Raw genomic sequence first — 23,625 nt, 5'->3', positions numbered from 1 at the left:
AATTAATTAAAAATGAAAAGCTGAAATGTCTTGAGTCAATAAGTATTCAACCCCTTTGTTATGGCAAGCCTAAGTCCAGGAGTAAAAATGTGCTTAACAAGTCACATAATAAGTTGCATGGACTCAATCTGTGTTTAATAATAGTGTTTAACTGCTCAGGGATTTCATCATGAGGCCAATGGTGACTTTAAAACAGTTACAGAGTTTAATGGCTGTGATAGGAGAAAACTAAGGATGGATCAACAACATTGTAGTTACTCCACAATACTAACCTAAATGAAAGAGTGAAAAGAAGGAAGCCTGTACAGAATAAAAATATTACAAAACATGCCTCCTGTTTGCAATAAGTCACTAAAGTAAAACTGCAAAAAATAAATTAACTTTATGTCCTGAATACAAAGCGTTATGTTTGGGGAAAATCCAACACAACACATCACTGAGTACCACCCATTTTCAAGCATGGTGGTGGCTACAGCATGTTATGGGTATGCTTGTCATCGGCAAGGACTAGGGGCGGCAAGGACTAGGGAGTTTTTTAAGATACAAATAAATAGAATAGAGTTAGGCACAGGCAAAATCCTAGAGCAAAACCTGGTTCAGTCTGTTTTCCAACAGAAACTGGGAGACAAATTCACCTTTCAGCAGGACAATAACCTAAAAGACAAATTGCTTACCAATACGACATTGAATGTTCCAGAGTGGCCTAGTTACAGCTTTGACTTAAACCAGCTTGAAAATCTATGGAAAGTCTTGAAAATGGCTGTCTAGCAATGATCAACAACCAACTTGACAGAGCTTGAAGAATTTTAAAAAGAATAATGTGCAAATATTGTACAATATAGGTGTGCAAAGCTCTTAAAGACTTACCCAGAAAGACTCACAGCTGTAATCGCTGCCAAATGTGATTCTAATATGTATTGACTCAGGGGTGTGAATACTTATGTAAATGAGATATTTCTGTATTTCATTTTCAATACATTTCCAAAAATGTCTACACACGTTTTCACTTTGTCATTATGGGGTATTGTGTGTAGATGTATGAGAGAGAAAAAATATATTTAATCAATTTTGAATTCAGGCTGTAACACAACAAAATGTGAAATAAGTTAAGGGGTATGAATACTTTCTGAAGGCACTGTACATATGCAGAATTATCTTATTCAGAGGAAGAAAAGAGCTGAGTAAACCCACAGAGAGTGGGCGTTGGAGTTGGGGGTAAATATGAGTCATATTTTCAAATACTCTTATCTCCCTCAACACAGCGCTTTGATCACTGAGCTCAAAGCAGAAATAAGACAGCAGAGGGAGACTTCTTTATCAGTGTCAAACTTAAACACACACTTACACCTCAAACACACACACACATGCACACACATGCAAAGATCCACACCCACAAAGACATGCCTGCACCCACACATCAATCAGTACTATGCAATAAAATTACTCAGTGACAGTAATCTGAGGCTGAAAGATTTATTAACTCCCTCATCCCTTGATGTATCAAAGCATGAAATTAAGTCAAGATGCAAAGTCACTTTCAGAGGTTTTATTAAAAAGTGGTGCCTGAGTTCTGCAGATATATTGTTTACAGACGAGAGACACTGTGGCTTTCTAGTGATTGTGTTTTAGAATGGAGGGACATTTAGTCACTATAAAATATTATCTGTTTTGAGTTATCCCTAATCCTTCTCTGTGTTATAAACTTAATTTCCCATAAGGCCACTTGTCACAATGGTGCAGTACTGCAACCTGATTAGTACATTTGAAGTACAAAATGTAAACTCTAAACAAGTTTCAATGAAAATACATAATGGATATTTACACTGTTTAATATCAGATGGCCAGCCAATGTAGTCACTGTGATAATAGAATATCCTAATTCAAAAGAATAGTGAATTAAACAATGCACCACATAATTAAATACCATTTTCTGTATCTATATTATTACAAGATAACTGAGAATATTTAAGGCACTGTCTGGATGTTACTTTATTGCTAGGGAGCATTTCCTAAGGGATACATTTCATTCTCCATTCCATGTCTAGCTCAAAAAACAAACATTATTTTGTAATCTGTCCACTTAATTTTTTTATTTTATTTTTTACAAACGAGGCCTGGATTAAAAGATTCATCCTAATGAATCCAACAAGTCTGTTGTGGCAGTTTAAAACAAACTACAACATGTGCTTTTACAACCATCATGGCATACAATAAAAAAGGTAGCTACTTCTCATGTTTTTTACAAAAGTGACAAAGATACTATCTGTTATCAAATAAATCATATTTCTAAAATCACATAATTATGGACAGTGAGAAATGTACAGTTCTATATAAATATTAGCTCTCGACTTTTACAAAAAAAAAGGGTCATTTTATTCTCCCAATTCTACATATTACCCAAGCACCACTTCTGTTGTGGTTGGAGTCTAACAAATACTCTTTAAAAATGCATTTGTTCTATAGGTTGTGTGTAAAATATTTGTCATTTCCAGTTTTATCCAGTATACTGCATTATACATGTGGTAGATGTACTGAGTTAAGCCTAACAGAGAACAACAATATAAACCGACCCCTGTAATTTTGCTATATTTCTAAGGAGCAAAATGCTCATCTCCTGTGTCACTCTGTGGCACCCTGTTTTTTCACAGTTGAATCCAACCCCCTGCAGTGCACCAGAGAAGCTTCCCTATTCAGAGAGAATACACTGCTTTCTCACCCTTCTTTGTAACTGGTATCCCATCATGCAAGGTTCCCACTCTAATCACCATTCCATTTTCCATAATTCATCAATATTACAGTTTAAACTTTTCTTACAATATGTTACATTTCCCAAAGAAAATCACAAAATCCTTTAACTTTTCAAGGATAATGTAAATCAATAGCAATTTACATCAAATAATTTTTAATGACTTTCAAGGCTTTTCGTGGACCGTGGGAACCCCTGTATAAAGTAGCAGGCTGTCCACAGACATTAATTCTGTTAACACTTCCACACCCACACACACGCTTCAGGACATGACCTTTGACCGACAGCTGTGACACATAACTGTTCCATCTAAGATCCAGAGCAGATAGATCTGCAGCCTGTGAGGCTCAATGCGCCCATAAACTCAGAACTCCACTGACAGCAGGGTGGTTTGAAAGGCTAGACCAAGGGCACATTTTCAACGGATCCCAACATTTAGAATGAATGTAATGTAGAGCTGACACAAAGTCCATATTTCCATCAGAAAGACAATGATGTCTGCTCTTCACATCACTGACAATGAGGTCTGCTCTTCACACCACTGGGACTCTGGGGTCTCCTGCTGGGCAGCCAGACCGGTTCATCAGGGCTCGGGTGTGGGGAGTAATTCCTGAGCTGGTGACCCCTGACATGTGTCTAGAGGTCAAGGATCAAAAGGTGTCCTTCAACTGGCTCCAGGGGTAGGACATGAGCTAACTGGTTAAGGTGTTAAAGAATCATGGCCTCCTGGAAAGCCTCTATCCATCTGAGAGAAAATTGAGAAACACAACATTATTGAACTTTACTGAAAGGGCACCTGGGAAACAAACAAACTCATCAATAAACGTTATATTCATAAAATAACTATATGAATGCTTTCCCCCTCCCACGCTCCAGAGTTATCTGTTATAGCATGGTCCCCTCCTGACTGGTTAATACTTTATTGATCCCTAAACCAAAGGGAACTTCCATTACCTCTGTGCAGTGGGGATGTCGTCAGCCTTGAAGATATAAAACAGGGTGTTTTTGTGGTACAGTTTAAACTGCAGCTTCTGGAAAGGGCCACACTTCTCCTCCCGCAGGAAGAAGCCTAGCAGAGGCTGGCTCTCTAGAGCGGCTACGTCCTGGAGAGAGAGAGAGAGAGAGACACATGTCACACACACACACACACACACACACACACACATACATACACACACAAATGTGACTAGAGTGGCGTAAGTGTGTTACCTCGCTGGCGGCGTAGGTGTACAGGACTTTGTTCTTGATGACGAACCATAGCCTCTTCCATTGCTTCTTGTTGCCCTTTGACCTCTGTAGGTAGCCACTCATGGAGGAGTTCTCTGTGTTTGCAGACACCTCTTTGAGAGCAGCTGGGATCTTCTTCTGTTTCCTGGAGAAAGAGAATCCCCCGGATCTGCCAGTAGGAGACAGCGCCCCAGAAGCAACACGGTCACCTAGGAAACACACAAACACACAGCACTTACAAACTCTGACATACATAGTGAACTTACAATAACAAACAACATAGGGTTTAAATCATTACTTACCTTCTTTAATATTTTAAATAGCTAAAATACTTTAATATTTAATATGTATTCATGTAAAAGACGCATACTGTTCTCCTGCAGCTTGACGAAGCAGTGGTCACACACACGAGCCGGCTGGTTCTTCAAGTACTCCAGATAGAACTTATTGGACGAGCACGTCTGACACACCACCTGCAATACACACACAGTGAGTGAGAAAACCCCTACACACACACACACACAAACACATGCACACACACGTACATACACACACTATGGAGTACAGTGGTGAGCCATTGTAAATTAGGGCCCATGTCCTTTCCTTACCTTCCCGCAGGCTCGGCAGTGGTGGCGTCTCCAGGTGAGGGTGAACTCACAGGTACAGACCATACACATGGTGGCCCTCAGGTCTGGGATCCAGATAGGGGCCTTAGAACCCAGCGGGGCCCCACTGTCACATACACCATCAGCCTACACAGAGAGAGACCATTACAGCCATTACAAATGGACTGTAGCAAAACTATACTGACTATGGTAAAGAGTGGGAGTGTAACCATATTCAGTCAGTCTAATGAGCTACTTTGGAACAACACATGCTACAAGCACGGTACATGCTCACTCACACAAACACGCACACTGCCTCACCTCCTCTTGACTCCGGCTGGAGATGAAGGTGATCTTCTTCCTGGTGTGGTCGTCTATCGCCGTGGCGATGGCCGCCAGCCACTCATCTCTCTCTGTGGCCGAGCTTCCAGGCAGAAACAATAACAGAAACTTCCATAACATTCCCCAGGTTAACTCATCAGAATGTCCGTAATGTTAGGTAGCACCTTCAGGTGTTCAGGTGTATCAGTGAGCAGGTACTCACCTGGCAGACAGGATGAAGGAACGCTCCACACTCTCAATATTCAGTTCATTCTGATACGCCTCCTGACTGGGCTTACTCACCTGAACACAATAGACAAATGTTTTAGATGTGACTTTAGAAGAGTATTGTCCAGGGTCAATGTGTGTGTTCAACCCTGTCTGTACTCACCTTCATGCCTGCCAGAGAGAGCATGCTGTTGAGTTTATACTGACCAGATTGAACTGGAGTGGTGTACAGAAGAGTGTCATTGAACTAGGGAGAGAGAGACAGATACACACACCACATCAACATACAGATACTTAGGGGGCAATGTTCTAGTCTACAGACTATGTTCGAAGTGAACTATTACAGACTTGACTCTAAATCAACTACAGAGCTGTAACAGTAATGGGTCAGGTATCACACTGAGACCTCCACTACCCCAGGGGCCTCAGTCAGTACTCACCAGGAAGAACATCCGTGGCTGCATGACCTTCCTGGACAGCTTCATCAGAGTACCCTCCTTAAGGAACACCTGGAGACAAGAAGTGATCACAACAGATGAGATCACAGGTGTGTATGTGTGTGTGTGTGTGTGTGTGCCATAGTGCTGGACACTCACCCTGCCCGGCTGAACAATCTCATGCTGTCCGTTCAGACTGTACTGAATGTGCATCAGCTTTTGAAAGTTATCCTGAAAGATAGCGATAGATAGACCAAGGTCAGAGATCATTTCATGGGATGCCTTTGGCCAAATTCTCATGTGGATGGACATGGTGTGATGTCTCACCCCTTGTTTCATGATGTCGTTGGCATGGTTGGCCACCTCCTTCACTATGCCCAGAGCAGCTGTAAGGTCAAAAGAGCCAACATTATGATTAACATGCTGTGAGAGTGTCTGTGAGAGAGAATGGCATCACACCAGACATTGTCACACACAGCCTAATCAACATTGTTCCACTCACCCTGTGTGTCTTTGTAGTCAGACGAGTCCTCAGGAAGGTTCTTCAGATAATCTGTAGAAGAGCAGGAAGTTACATCAGTCCCAGATCACACTAAATCATGCTATATACAGTATGTTTTACATAAGCAGTATATATATAAAAATAAATAAAAAATACATGTAGAGAACTGTGTCTGCTGTTACACTATGTGTCCACTAGGTGGCAGAGTGCTGCCGGTGCACTGAATAGTGGGGTCCATGGGATGCCACAGCACCATACCAGTCGGAAGTAGGGGTGCTGAGGGTGCTGCAGCACCCCCTGAAAAATCATAATAATACAATTAAAAAAAATATATATATATAAATACAAATTTAAAAAACTATTTTTTCACAAAAGTAGTGCACTGGGCCTTTGTTAGTATTAGCGGACCGATATTGACCTCTGCAGCACAGGCAAAAACATTTTTTAAGCATCTCTGCTTTGGCAGAAAAAGGTAGTTGTAAAATTAAGAACAGTATCTTGTAGTATTCAATCGTTGGAATTGTAAGAGTTGGTGCCCCGTCCCTTTCTCTGCGATTGTCATTCTAATGGAATCCAGAAATAACAAAACCCTCTTCAAACATTTACATCAAAAGGTGCAAAGTTATGGGCAAAACATCCACATCAAATTAAATATTTGTATTGATCAAATAACATGGAAAACAACCACTTTTAGTGTAGTATTAATTTACAATCCTTACAAACCACTTAATGTAAATGTACATTACTGTATTTTACATAGGCTGTTCATCTAGGTTTGTACCTGTAGACTTTCCATCTCATGAAGAAAAACAATGCACAATACAGGAATTGAGTACATTGAAACATCAAGTGGTTTGTGAAGATGTGATGTGATAATGTGACTCAGTTGGTCGAGCATGGCGCTTGCAATGCCAGGATTGTGGGTTCAATTTAAAATATATGCACTCACTACCGTAAGTTGCTCTGGATAAGAGCGTCTACTAAAATGTAAAAGGAATGAATAGACCATTTAGGTTCACATAGAAATAAGTTGCATTTGCAAAGTATTTCAAGAAACTGGAAAACATACAGTACCAGTCATAAGTTAGGACACACCTACTCATTCAAGGGTTTTTCATAATTTTTACTATTTACATTGTAGAATAATAATAAAGACATCAAAACTATGAAATAACACATATGAAATCATGTAGTAACCAAAAAAGTGTTAAACAAATCAAAATATATTTTATATTTGAGATTCTTCAAATAGCCACCCTTTGCCTTGATGACAGCTTTGCACACTCTTGGCATTCTCTCAACCAGTTTCATGAGGTATTCACCTGGAATGAATTTCAATTAACAGGTGTGCCTTGTTAAAAGTTAATTTGTGGAATTTCTTTCCTTCTTAATGCGTTTGAGCCAATCAGTTGTGTTGTGACAAGGTAGGGTTGGTATGCAGAAGATAGCCCTATTTGGTAAAAGACCAAGTCCATATTATGGCAAGAACAACTCAAATAAGCAAAGAGAAACGACAGTCCATTATTAGTTTAAGACATGAAGGTCAGTCAATCCGATAAATTTCAAGAACTTCGAAAGTTTCTTCAAGTGCAGTTGCAAAAACCATCAAGAGCTATGATGAAACTGTCTCTCATGAGGACCGCCACAGGAAAGGAAGACCCAGAGTTACCTCTGCTGCAGAGGATAAGTTCATTCGAATAACTGCACCTCAGATTGCAGCCCAAATAAATGCTTCACAGAGTTCAAGTATGGGGGTGCCACAGGATTCAATTCTCGGGCCGACTCTATTCTCTGTGTATATCAATGATGTCACTCTTGATGCTGGTGACTCTCAGATCCACCTCTACGCAGACGACACCATTTTGTATACATCTGGCCCTTCATTGGACACTGTGTTAACAAACCTCCAAACGAGCTTCAATGCCATACAACACTCCTTCCGTGGCCTCCAACTGCTCTTAAACGCTAGTAAAACTAAATGCATGCTCTTCAATCGAACGCTGCTTGCACCCGCCTGCCCGACTCGAATCGACACGACAACTACAAATATCTAGGTGTCTGGTTAGACCGTAAACTCTCCTTCCAGAATCACATTAAGCATCTCCAATCCAAAGTTAAATCTAGAATCGGCTTCCTATTTCGCAACAAAGCCTCCTTCACTCGTAAAACTGACTATCCTTCCGATCCTTGACTTCGGCGATATCATTTACAAAATAGCTTCCAACACTCTACTCAGCAAATTGGATGTAGTCTATCATAGTGCCATCCGTTTTGTCACCAAAGCCCCATATACTACACACCATTGTGACCTGTACGCTCTCGTTGGCTGGCCCTCACTACATATTCGTCGCCAAACCCACTGGCTCCAGGTCATCTATAAATCACTTCTAGGCAAATCCCTGCCTTATCTTAGCTCATTGGTCACCATAGCAACACCCACCCGTAGTATGCGCTCCAGCAGGTATATCTCACTGGTCATCCCCAAAGCCAACACCTCCTTTGGCCGCCATTCCTTCCAGTTCTCTGCTGCAAATGACTGGAATGAACTGCAAAAATCTCTGAAGCTGGAGACACTTATCTCCCTCACTAACATTAAGCATCAGTTGTCAGAGCAGCTTACCGATCACTGCACCTGTACACAGCCCATCTGTAATTAGCCCACCCAACTACCTCACCCCCATATTGTTATTTACATTGTTATTTATTTTACTCATTTGCACCCCAGTATCTCTATTTGCACATAATCTTCTGCACATCTATCATTCCAGTGTTAATACTAAATTGTAATTATTTTGCACTATGGCCTATTTATTGCCTTACCTCCATAACTTACTACATTTGCACACACTGTATATAGATTTTCTATTGTGTTATTGACTGTACGTTTTGTTTATTCCATATGTAACTCTGTGTTGTTGTTGTTTTTATCGCACTGCTTTGCTTTATCTTGGCCAGGTCACAGTTGTAAATGAGAACTTGTTCTCAACTGGCTTACCTGGTTAAATAAAGGTGGAACAAAATAAAAATAGTAACAGACAAATTTCAACATCAACTGTTCAGAGGAGACTGTGTGAATCAGGCCTTCATGGTCGAATTCCTGCAAATAAACCACTACTAAAGGACACCAATAATAAGAAGAGACTTGCTTGGGCCAAGAAACACGAGCAATGGACATTAGACCGTTGGAAATATGTCCTTTGGTCTGATGAGTCCAAATTTGAGATTTGTGGTTCCAACCGCAATATCTTTGTGAGACACAGAGTAGGTGAACGGATGATCTCCGCATGTGTGGTTCCCACCATGAAGCATGGAGGAGGAGGTGTGATGGTGTGGGGATGCTTTGCTGTTGACACTGTCTGTGATTTATTAAAAATTCAAGGCACACTTAACCAGCATGGCTACCACAGCATTCTGCAGCGATACGCCATCCCATTTGGTTTGGGCTTAGTGGGCCTATCATTTGTTTTTCAACAGGACAATGACCCAACACACCTCCAGGCTGTGTAAGGGCAATTTGACCAAGAAGGAGTGATGGAGTGCTGCATCAGATGACCTGGCCTCCACAATCACCGACCTCAATCCAATTGAGATGGTTTGGGATAAGTTGGACCGCAGAGTGAAGGAAAAGCAGCCAACAAGTGCTCAGCATATGTGGGAGTGGGTTCCATTATGAAAAAAATTAATGTATGCACTCACTAACTGTAAGTCGCTCTGGATAAGAGCATCTACTAAATGACTAAAGCAGGTGAAGCTGGTTGAGAGAATGCCAAGAGTGTGCAAAGCTGTCATCAAGGCAAAGGGTGGCTACTTTGAAGAATCTCAAATATAAAATATATTTTGATTTGTTAAACACTTTTTTGGTTAGTACATGATTCCGTATGTGTTATTTCATAGTTTTGATGTCTTCACTATTATTCTACAATGTAGAAAATAGTAAAAATAAAGAACAACCCTTGAATGAGTAGGTGTGTCCAAACTTTTGACTGGTACTGTTTATCAAGCAAGTATTTATATATTCCACAAGTATTATCATATTAACTGTTTTGTACAGATAATTATCAGACTCAAGTTACAAATGCTGGTAAACACTCAAATACTTTTAGTTTTTTTTTTATCACACAATCAGTGCATTGGGCCTTTATAGACTCTTCAGAACAGCATTTTTTTATTCATGCATTTCCAGCAATCCCCCCCTTGTGCGTGTATGTGTATGTGTGTGTACCTGTGAGCAGTAGCTGATACTGGGGGATTCTCTGTACAGGTTTCAGCAGGTAGTGCTTCAGAGCCAGGCTGGCACATCGAGGACTCATCTGGGACAGAGTACAGGAGAATTGTCAATCAAATTTGCATACAGTATACATACACAAATCTAGCTCCACGTCCTTGGCGCTAATGTAGTCTCCAGACTATGGCTTGTTACATCTAAACACTCACACACACTCTACCACTCTAACATCAACTATGCAGAGAGGAACTTCCTCTGACACACACAGCTGTTTACCTCAAACTCCCGGACCACAGCGGCGAAGCCAGGGTTTTTCCTACACTGTTCATCCAGCATAGCCACGTTGTTGTCAAACTGCCGGATGTAGGTGGAGTACATCTTCAGGTACGGCCCCTTCTGAACAAAGATGTCTGCCAGTCTCTGGTGGTCCCCCCTACACAGGAGAGAGAGCGGTGAGAGGGGCAGGGGAAAGAGAGGCAGAGGGTGGGAGATGGTCATTGTTAGACCTCATATCTGTGGTCTGGTCTGAGTTCAGGTGTCCACAGCTTGGCATGGTCAGTTGAGGTTTATATCTCTGGTGCTGGCCTGTGACTGATAATGATGACGTGCATACCAGTGGGCCACTCTCTCCTCTAGCTCCCGGAGCAGGTCTCGGTTGAGCTGGTATAGTTGGGGCAGATAGTAGAGGATCTGGGTTAGAATACGCTCTTCAACCACCGGCTTGCCATTCTGACGCGTCGCCTTGGCAACTGCGTCCCGGAAATCCTGCAGGGAGGGAGTGGGTTAATGTTGACAGACGAATGAGGGGAACTGACACAGCGACAACAGGGTGGTGGGAGACTAATTAACACACGCACAGCTGCAGGGCAGGGAGAGACGTTACACAGTACAGCACAGGAACACCTGGTTATCACCTCGTAAACATGCCTCCCACTGCATCATACACACACACACACACACACAACTGAGTCAGCACTCTCACACTGCCCAGTGAGCCAACACACACATCCAGGTGGAAGGAAGTGGTGAGACAACCAGGGCAGGGTCCCAATGTCCTGCTGAACACTCTCACACAACCACAGCCCCACACCCACAATGATACACGCACAGCTGCAGTGTGTGAAGGACCGAAACATGTATCCCTAGAAAACATGTCAAAAGTCAAGTCAAAATATAATGCATCACATTATTGTACACAATATATCAAATGAGAACCATCCTATAGGTTATAGGGGAGGACTTCAGTGTGAAACCAAAATAAACACTTTTTGCATAGCAACAGGCACACACTAACACACACACAGGATTAGCCGAAGCATTTCTAAGTCTGGGGGTCCTCTACTCTCTCACTGCAGGAAGCAGCTGTTCTGTGGTCAGGGGCAGCCATGGAGACTGGAGAATGTGATTTGACTTCTTTCTTTAAGTCTCCCTCTCCACACTCTACTGTGTCTCTCACCCAATCTCTCATCTCTCTCCCTCTCTCTCATGCCCAGCCCCATATTCAAAATGAATCCCATAGAGGGTCCTACTTAAGGCAGACAGGCAGGGGGACACTTGACCCTGAGTATGTGTGTGTGTGTGTGTACCTGGGATTCCCCTTTCTGACAGTCTGATGTCGACCCTGCAGCCATCTCAGACAAATTTCAAGTGAGTTTAGAGAGATTTTAGAGGCTGTGCGAGACAAATAAAGGCTGGATTAAATCATTTTTCCTTTAAAACAAACACACAGAAAACAAACACACAGTCTACCTTCCGCTGCAAAATCAAGCCCAGGACAGCTTGGCCTGGCTGGCACAGTTGACCTCCTCAGCCTGGCACAGCCCAGTATACCAGACCAGCACAGTAATCACCACAACACCACCACTGTGAGTTAACAAGCCTAGACTCATCAGAGCTCCCACACACACCTGTCACCTCCCCCTGAGACCAACATCAAAGCACCCAGCTCTGTCGTCACGGTTACCTGCTTCACTTTTCACCCCAACAGGCAGAGAGCAGGGACGGTATTCCTCCCACCAAGCAGGAGTAGCGAGCTAGCACAGCCGGTAGTTAAATATAATGAAACAACTCTAGCCTATGTTTCCACTCCATAAAAATCCATCACTTGAAAGTTGAAACTAGCAATACATGCTTGACTCCTTAGCTTCCTTTATGATTTAGAAAATTAGAGTCTCAAATTAGAGTCTCAGTGTTTGCCACTGACCCTGCTAAGTGTAATACCTAACAGGAACAACAACAACAACAACAACAACAACAACAGTGCTATCAGAGACAACTCCACTGCTGAACACTGCTGCCTCAGGGACTGGGGAGAAAGGCAACACAGCTCAGCTAGTCGAAGGCTTGCTGAGTAACACCATAGAACACACAGATAACACACAGATATGGTCCTCATCAAAAGCTCAGAGGCTTAACTGATACTTACTATGTGAAGAAGCTTCAGGACGTCCACAAACCTGGAGGGAGAGGAGACGGGTGGAAAACATCGTTATATAACAAAACAAGACACCCACCGCTAAGCAAAAGAACGACTCTGTGGAATATTCTCATGATAAAGTCATTGATTGGGTGTGTGTGTGTGTGTCTCGGGTACTCACACTTTCTCGGAGCTCATGATCTCCTGGGCGATGTGCACCACCTTTTTCCTCTTCACCTCATCCTCCTGCTGGAACGACAGACAGACAGACAGTCAGTCAGATAGAGAAAAACAGAGCATTCAGTCAATGTCATGAAAAAAGCTAGCTAGCCATATTCTAAACTGTGCAGACATACTTCCACGTACCAGGTCACTGCAGCCCACCATCTCAACTGTTCTGCTATAGTATGCATAGGCACAATCATCTGGCCATTTGCTGTTTCTAAACAGACACTCAACAGAGATGATGTCCGAAAGCAGAGCTGCCGTTTCACACGTCTCTTTCCCTCTCTACTCTCTATCCACTTCAGCTATCTTCTCTGCTAGTGAGAGGTCTGGGATGGAAATGAGGCGGTCTCATTTCGGTGTCTTAATTTGGACAGTGGCCTTGCCCTTGCGTGACTGAAGGGGCCTCCTGCTCCTAATTGTGTGTGTGTGTGTGTGTGTGTGTGTGTGTGCTCGTGCGTTTGTTTGTTAGAGACACAGGCTTTTAGAGTATCATGCACAGGGTCAGACAGGACAAAGCCATCAGCCATTTTCAGAGTTATTTCTGCCCCCTAAACCCTCTATGTCTGACACCCTAACCCCCCTCACACAGAATGACAGCTCCATCATCACAAGCAGGCACAGTGTGATATCCCCCGCCTGCCCTTCTTTCCTCCATAGAGCCCTGTGCCAGACCTGTTTTACACACAGGGCCCAGAACCCATGACGCCAGTCCAATAGTGTCGTTATCACTCGTGTTACGCCTGCCAATTTCCTTCCTGTTATACCACCTATCATCACTGTCGTTACTCTGGCTCAGTAACATCACCTCTGTTATCACTCACGCCTCACTGCATGGCTGGAGGACCTACCAGAGCAAACAGATCCAAAGAGCTCTACCATAAGCTTATTGACAAGGCCGCCACATCCACTGTGTATCGGGGTGTGCGTTTGTGTGTGTGTGTGTGCGTACGAGCGGGTCCTCCTGAGCCAGTGTTGCAGATTGTGTCACCATCACCAGTTAATAACAACCACATAAGGATGTGTGTGTGTGTGTGTATGAAAGCCAGCTACCTGTTTGTCTTCTTCTGACAGCTCCAGGTGTTCCTTGCTGGAGGTGGAGCTGTTGTCATCCTCATCAGAGCTGTGGACTTCCTCCTCAGAGTGAGCATCGTCCAATCCATGCCAGCCCCTACAGGCAAAACAGAAAGTCCCGGTCACCACATTATCCTCATGGTTATCAGCCAGAGTGTCTGTGCACTTACACATACAGTATATCCATGCAAGCATACCACATACACACACTTCTGAATGGACTTTTGAATGTTTTATGGGAACAGTAATTGGCATGATGTCTCTATAGCCATGGGACTAAGATGATCACCAGCCTGAAGCACGGATGTCAATACTCTGTCCACAGCTGTACTCAGCTAAACATAGTTGCCATGGAGACTCCACAGCCAGCCTGTCTGCTGGCAGCAGTGCACCAGTCAGCTGATACAGGTCTGTCTGCTGAGTGGCACAAGTAGCAACATGTTTGTGTCACTAATGTTTTCATCCTGGCTTCACAGCCTATCCCAGGAGATGTTATCACAGCTGGATTTTGAACCAAACAAACCCAAAGTCCTGTCTCCTTTCTAATCTGGAGGACTTATAAGATACTGTCACTCTCTATATTTTGACTACTTTGTCTGTCCCCTTCCTCTCTCTCAGCTATCCCTCTTTCCCTCTCTCTCAGCTATCCCTCTTTCCCTCTCTCTCAGCTATCCTTCTTTCCCTCTCTCTCAGCTATCCCTCTTTCCCTCTCTCTCAGCTATCCCTCTTTCCCTCTCTCTCAGCTATCCCTCTTTCTCAGCTATCCCTCTTTCCCTCTCTCTCAGCTATCCCTCTTTCCCTCTCTCTCAGCTATCCCTCTTTCCCTCTCTCTCAGCTATTCCTCTTTCCCTCTCTCTCAGCTATCCCTCTTTCCCTCTCTCTCAGCTATCCCTCTTTCCCTCTCTCTCAGCTATCCCTCTTTCCCTCTCTCTCAGCTATCCCTCTTTCCCTCTCTCTCAGCTATCCCTCTTTCCCTCTCTCTCAGCTATCCCTCTTTCTCAGCTATCCCTCTTTCCCTCTCTCTCAGCTATCCCTCTTTCCCTCTCTCTCAGCTATCCCTCTTTCCCTCTCTCTCAGCTATCCCTCTTTCCCTCTCTCTCAGCTATCCCTCTTTCCCTCTCTCCTTCTCTCCCCTTCTTCCCTCTATACCCTGTTTCTCCTCCCTACCCCCCATCTTTTCCCTTTCACTCTCTCTTTCTCTTCCTCTCTCACTCCATAGACAGGCCTTCCTGCACACTGGGTCAGGCACAGAGTACCTCTTGTTTACTGCCTGAGGCTAGTTACATAAACTAAACAGGCTCAGATGCTTGGGAAACACTACAGATTCACGACACACATACACACTCTTTCAAACAACCACAACGGCACACACATACACACATGCATGCAAGCACACACACACAAACGCAAGCATCTTTCAAACGACGAAACACACATAAACATGGGCAAAAATCACACAGTGATAGATAAACACTAATATTATCCAACTGGAGTACCAGATATATGTGTAACTGACTGTTGCATACTGCTCTTTACTGCTGAACTCTGAGTCTAATATTTCCCTTCACCTGCCCTTCCTTATACCTGTCCTGTAATCTGACTCTGACCTGCCTTTACCTCATGGCCCCAGAGTGCCTTAGCAAAATACTGGTCTGAGCATGCATGTGCACTGCACACACACAAAAGCCTTTTGATATATGATGTAAACACACACACACAAGAACACTTGAATGAGAATGTGATTACAGTGAGTTGGAAGGCCTGACTCTTGTTAGCAAGGACCGTGTCCAGTCCATTCACTCATCCACTCATTGAACGGTTTCCATACACACAAATATTTTCGTGTCCAATACAGAAACAAAATATTAAATTACGTTTAGTCATGCTAAAAGGGTTCACTGAGAATGAGAGAGAGAGAAAAACCGAAAGAGAGATGGGAGAGAGCGATGGCAGAGAGAGAACGGGAGAGAGAGGGAACGGGAGATAAAGGGAGAGATATGGGAGAGGGACAGGAAGAGATGGGAAAGCGAGAGCAAGAGAGTGGGAGGGAGAAGGAGAGAGAGAGAGAGGCTGGTGGTTGGTGGAGGTTTATTTTCCCTGTTCAGAGTGCAGTGTGGCATTTCTGTGATTTTCAGACATTTCCTGCCCTGGCCACTGAAAATAACCCACAGGAAAACAGCCGAACCTGCTGCACATCAATGCTCTATTCACAGCTTGGAGGGCCAACACTGAAGCTAACTCACACTCGTACAAGCACAGCCTGCTAATGCTAACTCTCACACTCGTACAAACACAGCATGCTAATGCTAACTCTCACACAAACACAGCGTGTTGGTCTATGTTGTAAGTACTGTGTAATAATGGATATGGTACACACACTGTAGTTACATTGTACCTGACATTGTACTTACCACCATGTAAATGCATAGTTTTAGCACTAAAGTGGGACTAAGACTGCAAAGTGAAAACTAACTCTCACACAAGCACAACCTGGGCTAAAAACACTGGCCTAAATACTAAAATACTTTCTGTCTCACTGTGACACAGTACACACACACACTCGCATGCACAAACACACACATACTGTACCTCTCATAGTCAATGGAATGGGGTCGCTTATAGTCGCAGTGGCTCTCGTAGGGATCCTGCACCTCATAGACATCTGAGTCACTGTGTCTGTGTTGGCTTGGGTCCAGACTGTGTGTGAGTGGCCAGCCCAGCCGTGCGCTGAGGAAAGGCAGGTTCATGTACTCTGGTATCTCCTCATACAGAGGAACGTTCTCATACTCCATCAACCCCTCTCCATCCCCACCAGACACCACCGCGCTGCCGTTGGACTGGTCCACCGTCCTCTCCCCCCCATCCGGCTCCACGCTGGTACAATGCAGAGACTGGCCACTTCTGGCCAGTAACCGTGGCAACATCTTGACAGACAGCCGCAGCTCCAGAAGCTTTCGGAAGGAGAGACTCCTCTTGGTGCCGTCGGCGCGGGCCAGCAGGTCAGCTGAGGAGAAGGACTGGGCCCTCTGTTTCCCCCCCAGCAGAGCTGCTTTCCCTTGGTGGGCCCCTCCGCTGTTGCCGCCGCTGCTGTGTCTGGAGGAGCTCTGCCTGCTGAAGAATGGCCTGGGGAAGCGCCAGGCTGGTTTCTCCTGTGGGGTGGCTGGCAGCTCCCTCATGGGGGTGTTGGCGTGGTGCGGAGGGGGTGGAGGGGGGGTGATGGATGGGGGGGCGCCTGCTGGCAGGCTGTGTCTCTGGGGCTTCCTGGGTGGGGCCCTGGGTGACCCGCCCTCTTCCACCGAGCTGGCCTTCATTGTCATGCCGACGGGGGGCGGGCGGCAGCTCAGCTTGATCTGTTTGGGCAGGCTCCGGGTGATGGGGTAGCGCTCAAAGTCTCCGTACCCGTCCTCAACTTCTTCCTCCCCTCCTCCTCCTCTTCTCTCTGAGGTCAGTGCGTTAAGCTCAGGCTGAGAGAGCAGGTCCAGAGAGTGGGAGGTGTTTCGGTTGAGGGAGGGGCAGGGGGGACAGTGGATGGCTCTGTGGAGGCGGGGGGAGAGGGACTTCTGCCTCGGTGGAGGCACAGGGTGAGGCTCCTCTTCAACTTCAGGGTCCTGGGAGGGTGAGGGACTGTCATACACTCCCTGGATGTGTTCTTCCTTCTCTGAGGTGAGACATCTCCCCCCACTCCCCTCAGTCTCCCCCACCTCTCCCTCCTGTGTGCGGTTCTTTGTCTCCCCCTCCTGGGTGCTGGCCTCCAGGCCGTCCTGCCTTCCCAGGGCTGGCTTACGGGGCTTGCGTGGCAGCGGCACGGGCAGGGGCTTACTGGGGGCGGCAGGGACCGAGAGGTCAGTGGGTAGCCTGGATATTCTGGAACACTGTGTACTGCTGTCTGTGTGGGAGGGGGTGCTATCAGGCTTACTGTCCACCTGGGAGGGGGTGAGGATGGGGGGTAAAATCTGTGGGGGGGTGCGGGTGGGTGGGACAGTCTGAGGGGGGGTGTGGGTGGGGGGGACTGTCTGAGGGGGGGTGCGAATGGGGGAGACTTCCAGTGGGAGGATGAGGGGAGTGGGAATTGTGTCGCTCTCATTGCTGTCTATATTACAGCTGTCAGTGTATATCTGTTCTGCATTAGGAGCTTTAGTCTCAGTCTCAGTCTGTGTAAGTGTCTCTGCCACCTCAAGAACATTACACGACTGGTCCCCTGACCCAGTCTGATACTCCTGACCACCCTGACCTTTCTGGTTCCTCTGTCTCTCCTCTTTGTTCCCCTGCAGCTTGTCCTCATCCCTGTTTCCCTCTCCATCCCTCTTCCCCTCCTGTCTCTGGGGTTTGTCCTTGAACCTGAGATGGAGGCTGTTGGTCACTCCTCCGCTCTTCTCACTGTCTCCATTCTCTGTTTTACCCGGCCGATTGGCTACCAGCGTTCCAGTGCTTTCCATGGCATTCCCGTTAGGCCAGGAGCCGAGTGTATCGCTTCCGACCTCTGTAACGTTCCCATTCACTAGTCGTTTGCATTGGGAGCAGTCCTGGAGTCCGCAGGAGCACGTAGGAATGATGTAGTCCAAGTCGCGCAGGATGGGCTGCGACAGGATCCCGTTTCTGGAGTTGAGGAAGGAGAGGCTGTCATCCCTAGCCCCCCGGCACTCCCGGGAAGGAGTTTGGGGTACTCTGGGTCTGGGTCTGGGGGGTGGGGGAGAAGCCGGGGCTGCAGGGGCGGAGGGTTTGGAGAGGCATGGTTTGGGCGCCACAGCGGGTTTGGCTCTCTTTAGCGCGGCAGGGGAGGGTTGGGTAAGGAGGGGGGAGGGTTGGGAAGGCTGGGAGAGGAGAAGATCAGGTTTGGGGGCGATGGGAGGAGGTGAGAGCTTCACCGAGAGGGAGAGTTTGGGTTTGGGAGCCACTGGCGGCTTCTTCACACCTGTAGAGAATTAGAGGAGGAGGAAGACAGGAGTAGACATTAGACAATGCTGGGGAGGGGGGCTGCTGAAAACACACATCATAGGAGGCAAAGAAAGAAGTGACCCTTTAACCTTTATGTCTGCTTAAAGGCACAAACAGGAGGCAAAAAGCAAAACAGAGCGCATTCCACTGCCCTGCTGTAATGCATGCACTACCCTGGATCTCCCTTGACCCCCCCCCACCACCTCATCGACACATACCAACCAGCCAGCAGCAGCACACAGACAGCTGGTGGGGTAAGAGAGGGCAGGGCAAGGGTCAGAGGATCAACCCCTAGAGGTCAATGGGATTTTTAGCTCACTAAGGAAGGTTGGGCGCAAGTGGTCAGAAAGTGAAGGAATGAAAGAACCAAATGATTCCTGTACTCATATATCCAATCATGAGCCTGACTAATACAGTCAACTGTAATGGTTCACTGTGTTCAGTCTGTAGAACTATAACCTTAGCGACATCACATCTCCCTCATATAAAACATTTTGATGGCAGTGTAATGCAATTACTGTATGAATGTGTCACAAAGCGGGCACCACACATGCCTGTGACAGGCTGAAGCTGCACTAAATGGATAACTGGATAATGAATACAGACCCCTGCATTGAATATGAGACACTCGGTCCTGCATTGAAGGTCCTTCAATATCAGGTGAAGAATGACAACCCTCATGATGTTATGAAACACTACACCACCACACCTCTCCTCCTAAGGTGTTAGGAATCGTCAGTGGTAGACAAATGTTACATACAGTAAATGATCATCTATGCCATTGCCAAGAGTTCTCTTAATATACAGTTAATCCACTGATTCGCTAATATATGGGTGCACAAGTAATTGAGGGCAGAAGTCTTAATGTCTTACTTTGTTTTTGTTCTAGTGGGCCTACTTAATAGATCAGATGATTAGGCTAATGCCATTGATTTCCCAGAAAGTGCACACACCTGGATTATATCCTAAATCAGTTGCTGATTAAAAGTGAGGAAAGAGCCTGGCTACTGCAAATCCTTTGAGGTTGCAGAGAAGCTTTACAGGCAGCTCTCCATAAAGGAGGATCCCTCACGAAACTAGAACAAAAGAAGACCATGATTACTTATTTCTTTTTCACAAAATGTAATTCATAGAAGGGTCCTTTGGAGGAAGTTTTATTGACATACACAACCAGTCAAAAGTTTGGACACACCTACTCATTCAAGGGTTTTTCTTTATTTGTACTATTTATTTTTTTTTACATTGTAGAATAATAGTGAAGACATCAAAACTATGAAATAACACATATGGAATCATGTAGTAACTAAAAAAGTGTTAAACAAATCAGAATATATTTTATATTTGAGATGCTTCAAATAGCCACCCTTTGCCTTGATGACAGCTTTGCACACTCTTGGCATTCTCTCAACCAGCTTCATGAGGTAGTCACCTGGAATGCATTTCAATTAACAGGTGTGCCTTCTTAAAAGTTAATTTGTGGAATTTCTTTACTTCTTAATGTGTTTGAGCCAATCAGTTGTGTTGTGACAAGGTAGGGGCGGGGGGGTATACAGAAGATAGACCTATTTGGTAAAAGACCAAGTCCATATTATGACAAGCTCAAATAAGCAAAGAGAAATGACAGTCCATGATTACTTTAAGACATGAAGGTCAGTCAATACGGAACATTTCAAGAACTTTTAAAGTTTCTTCAAATGCAGTCGCAAAAACCATCAAGAGCTATGATGAAACTGGCTCTCATGAGGACCGCCACAGGAAAGGAAGACCCAGAGTTACCTCTGCTGCAAAGGATAAGTTCATTAGAGTTACCAGCCTCAGAAATTGCAGCCCAAATAAATGCTTCACAGAGTTCAAGTCACAGACACATCTCAACATCAACTGTTAAGAGGGGACTGTGTGAATCAGGCCTTCATGGTCGAAACGCTGCAAAGAAACCACTACTAAGCAATGGAAATTAGACCGGTGGAAATGTGTCCTTTGGTCTGGAGTCCAAATTGGAGATTTTTGGTTCCAACCGCTGTGTCTTTGTGAGACGCGGTGTGGGTGAACGGATGATCTCTGCATGTGTTGTTCCCACCGTAAATCATGGAGGAGGAGGTGTTATGGTGTGGGGGTGCTTTGCTGGTGACACTGTCTGTGATTTATTTAGAATTGTAGGCACACTTAACCAGCATGGCTACCACAGCATTCTGCAGCAATACGCCATCCCATCTGGTTTGGCCTTAGCAGGACTATCATTTGTTTTTCAACAGGACAATGACCCAACACACCTCCAGGCTGTGTAAGGGCAATTTTACCAAGAAGGAGAGTGATGGAGTGCTGCATCAGATGACCTGGCCTCCACAATCCCCCGACTTCAACCCAATTGAGATGGTTTGGGATGAGTCGGATGGCAGAGTGAAGGAAAAGCAGCCAACAATTGCTCAGCATATGTGGGAACTCCTTCAAGACTTTTAAGAAGGCACACCTGTTAATTGAAATGCATTCCAGGTGACTACCTCATGAAGCTGGTTGAGAGAATGCCAAGAGTGTGCAAAGCTGTCATCAAGGCAAAGGGTGGCTATTTGAAGAATCTCAAATATAAAATATATTTTGATTTGTTTAACACTTTTCTGGTTACTACATGATTCCATATGTGTTATTTCATAGTTTTGATGTCTTCACTATTATTCTACAATGTAAAAAATAGTACAAATAAAGAAAAACCCTTGAATGAGTAGGTGTGTCCAAACTTTTGACTGGTACTGTATATTTGCCATTTGTATTTTAAAACATAATTGAGAAATAATTAATTGAAGTCATTTTGGCCTTACCCAGGCCACCTTTAAGACTCCATAGTGTTTCACATGTAGGCGTTACAAAGAAAAAGTTGGTGTTATATGAAGCTTCACCGCTTGCTCTGTAATATGAGTAGTATTTTGATTTCAATAATACATTTCTTACAAACATTTATGAATATTGCAAAATATAAACATGAATATTGAAAATAAAAAATGTTTGATTTGGCACATTTTTCAATATATTGTTGAACATAATATTATCTACGGGCACATCAAAGTTCCAGAGTGGGATCACTGATAGTTTTATAGTTATGGCCCATTTTATACAGAGAAATTGGCATAGTAGGCAATGTATCCAATTACAGCCCTCCCTTTACTTCTATCATTGCACATCCTGCAAATCACAGAGGGTAGCCATTTTGAGTCCATTTTCACATTCACAAATTGGATCATAACTATAAAAGTAGCAGAGGTCCAATTCTGGAACTTTTATATGAAGGTAGAGTATATTATGTTTAACAATATTTTGAAAAAATTCGCCAAATCAAAACGTTTCTATTTCAATATGAATGTTTCTATTTTTCAATATTCATAAATGTATGTAAGAAATGTTTTATCGAAATCAAAATACTACTCATATTACAGTGAATGCGGTAAAGCTTCATATGACACCAACTTTTGCTTAGTTGCACCTACAAATGAAACATTATGGAGTCCTAAAGGACAAGCAGAAAAAAAAAAATATATATTCCAACTTCAATTCATTTTTTCTCAATTATGCTTTAAGATACAAATGTCAAATATATGTCAACAATCCTTCCTCCAAAGGACCCTTCTATGGATTACATTTCGTGAAAATTCCAACAATCATGGTATTTTTTTTGTTTTGTTATAGTTTCGTGAGGAATCACCCAAAAGTATTCTACCTTGGTCCTTGCCTATTAACATTTCTGTTTTTTTCAGACCTTAGACCCTAGGTTCTGTGAATTGTGAAAGAACCATGGTGTTGACTGGAGTTTGTTGGCTTGTTTATTTTCGGTAGAGGAAATGTGTTCTCAGCTCCAATGGCACCAACCCAAGTAGAATCCCGTGTCACCTCGCTGCATGCTTCCTCCTTGCCCTAGTCTGTTGCTGAGTAATTTCATGGCACTGACTTGTTTTGAAGTTGGCTGTATGTGTGTTGTGAAAGATGTGCGTCCTATATGTTATCCATAATGAGATGCCCAAAAGGATATGGCCTCGTTTTCTGCTCGACTGGGGCTGGATCAGGGCTCCTGACTGGCCGGGAGAGTGAGACACCACGAGAAGCGGAGTCAACGAGCGGATGTGCATGAAGCCTGAATGACCCTCTAGCTACTCATGGAAAAAATCTGTAAACATCAGTGCCAAATCCCCTTTGCTTCAACGGATTGAAATTTCGTCGGTTTCGTGGTTGACAAATGCTGCTTTAGGTTATATAACCATGTTTGAAAGTTTTTAAAAATCCATTGCGCATCTGACTGCATCAAAACAGGAGGACAGATGTTACACAAAGGAGCTCCATGTATCTGCCCTCTCATACACGCTCTCTATCTCTCTTCACATTTGGCTGATGCATCAATTGTGTTGCATGTACTTTTGTTGGAGTATTCTAACCAGAATGACTGTTCTCCCTAAATCATGAGCGGGTGAAAACTGCTAATCTTTGCCACTACAACGCCTTCGGAGAGGTAACGTTATCATTATGAAAAACAGTCATTACAATGTAATAACCTGGGGAATCTAAATCATGAGCGGGTGAAAACGGCTCATCTTTTCCACTACAACGCCTTCGGAGAGGTAACATAATCATTATGAAAAACAGTAATTACAATGTAATAACCTGGAAAAAGCTGGGAATATATGTTGCTGCAAAAGTAACATAA

At 44.3% G+C, this 23,625-nt stretch overlaps 1 protein-coding gene across 1 annotated transcript; it reads right to left on the bottom strand.

Annotated features, from left to right (window-relative positions):
- Nucleotides 1–1,466: 1,466 nt before the first annotated feature.
- LOC311129264 (FYVE, RhoGEF and PH domain-containing protein 6-like) lies at nucleotides 1,467–18,925 on the bottom strand (the record flags this gene model as incomplete). The annotated part of the gene is made up of 19 exons (XM_084161556.1): nucleotides 1,467–3,491; nucleotides 3,701–3,849; nucleotides 3,956–4,182; nucleotides 4,344–4,446; nucleotides 4,582–4,725; nucleotides 4,900–5,002; nucleotides 5,123–5,202; nucleotides 5,291–5,374; nucleotides 5,568–5,636; nucleotides 5,724–5,795; nucleotides 5,892–5,950; nucleotides 6,067–6,117; nucleotides 10,289–10,376; nucleotides 10,568–10,724; nucleotides 10,905–11,056; nucleotides 12,717–12,747; nucleotides 12,889–12,956; nucleotides 13,986–14,103; nucleotides 16,596–18,925. Coding segments are annotated over 19 exons (4,122 nt in total), but the record flags the coding sequence as incomplete, so codon positions are not given.
- Between the last annotated feature and the right edge of the window lie 4,700 nt (nucleotides 18,926–23,625).

The sequence above is a fragment of the Coregonus lavaretus genome (assembly GCF_964263955.1).
Source record: "Coregonus lavaretus genome assembly, chromosome: 5".
Classification (NCBI taxonomy): Eukaryota; Metazoa; Chordata; class Actinopteri; order Salmoniformes; family Salmonidae; genus Coregonus; species Coregonus lavaretus.
The sequence above is the reverse complement of the archived record's forward strand: the minus strand, read 5'-3'. Positions and strand labels throughout refer to the sequence as shown.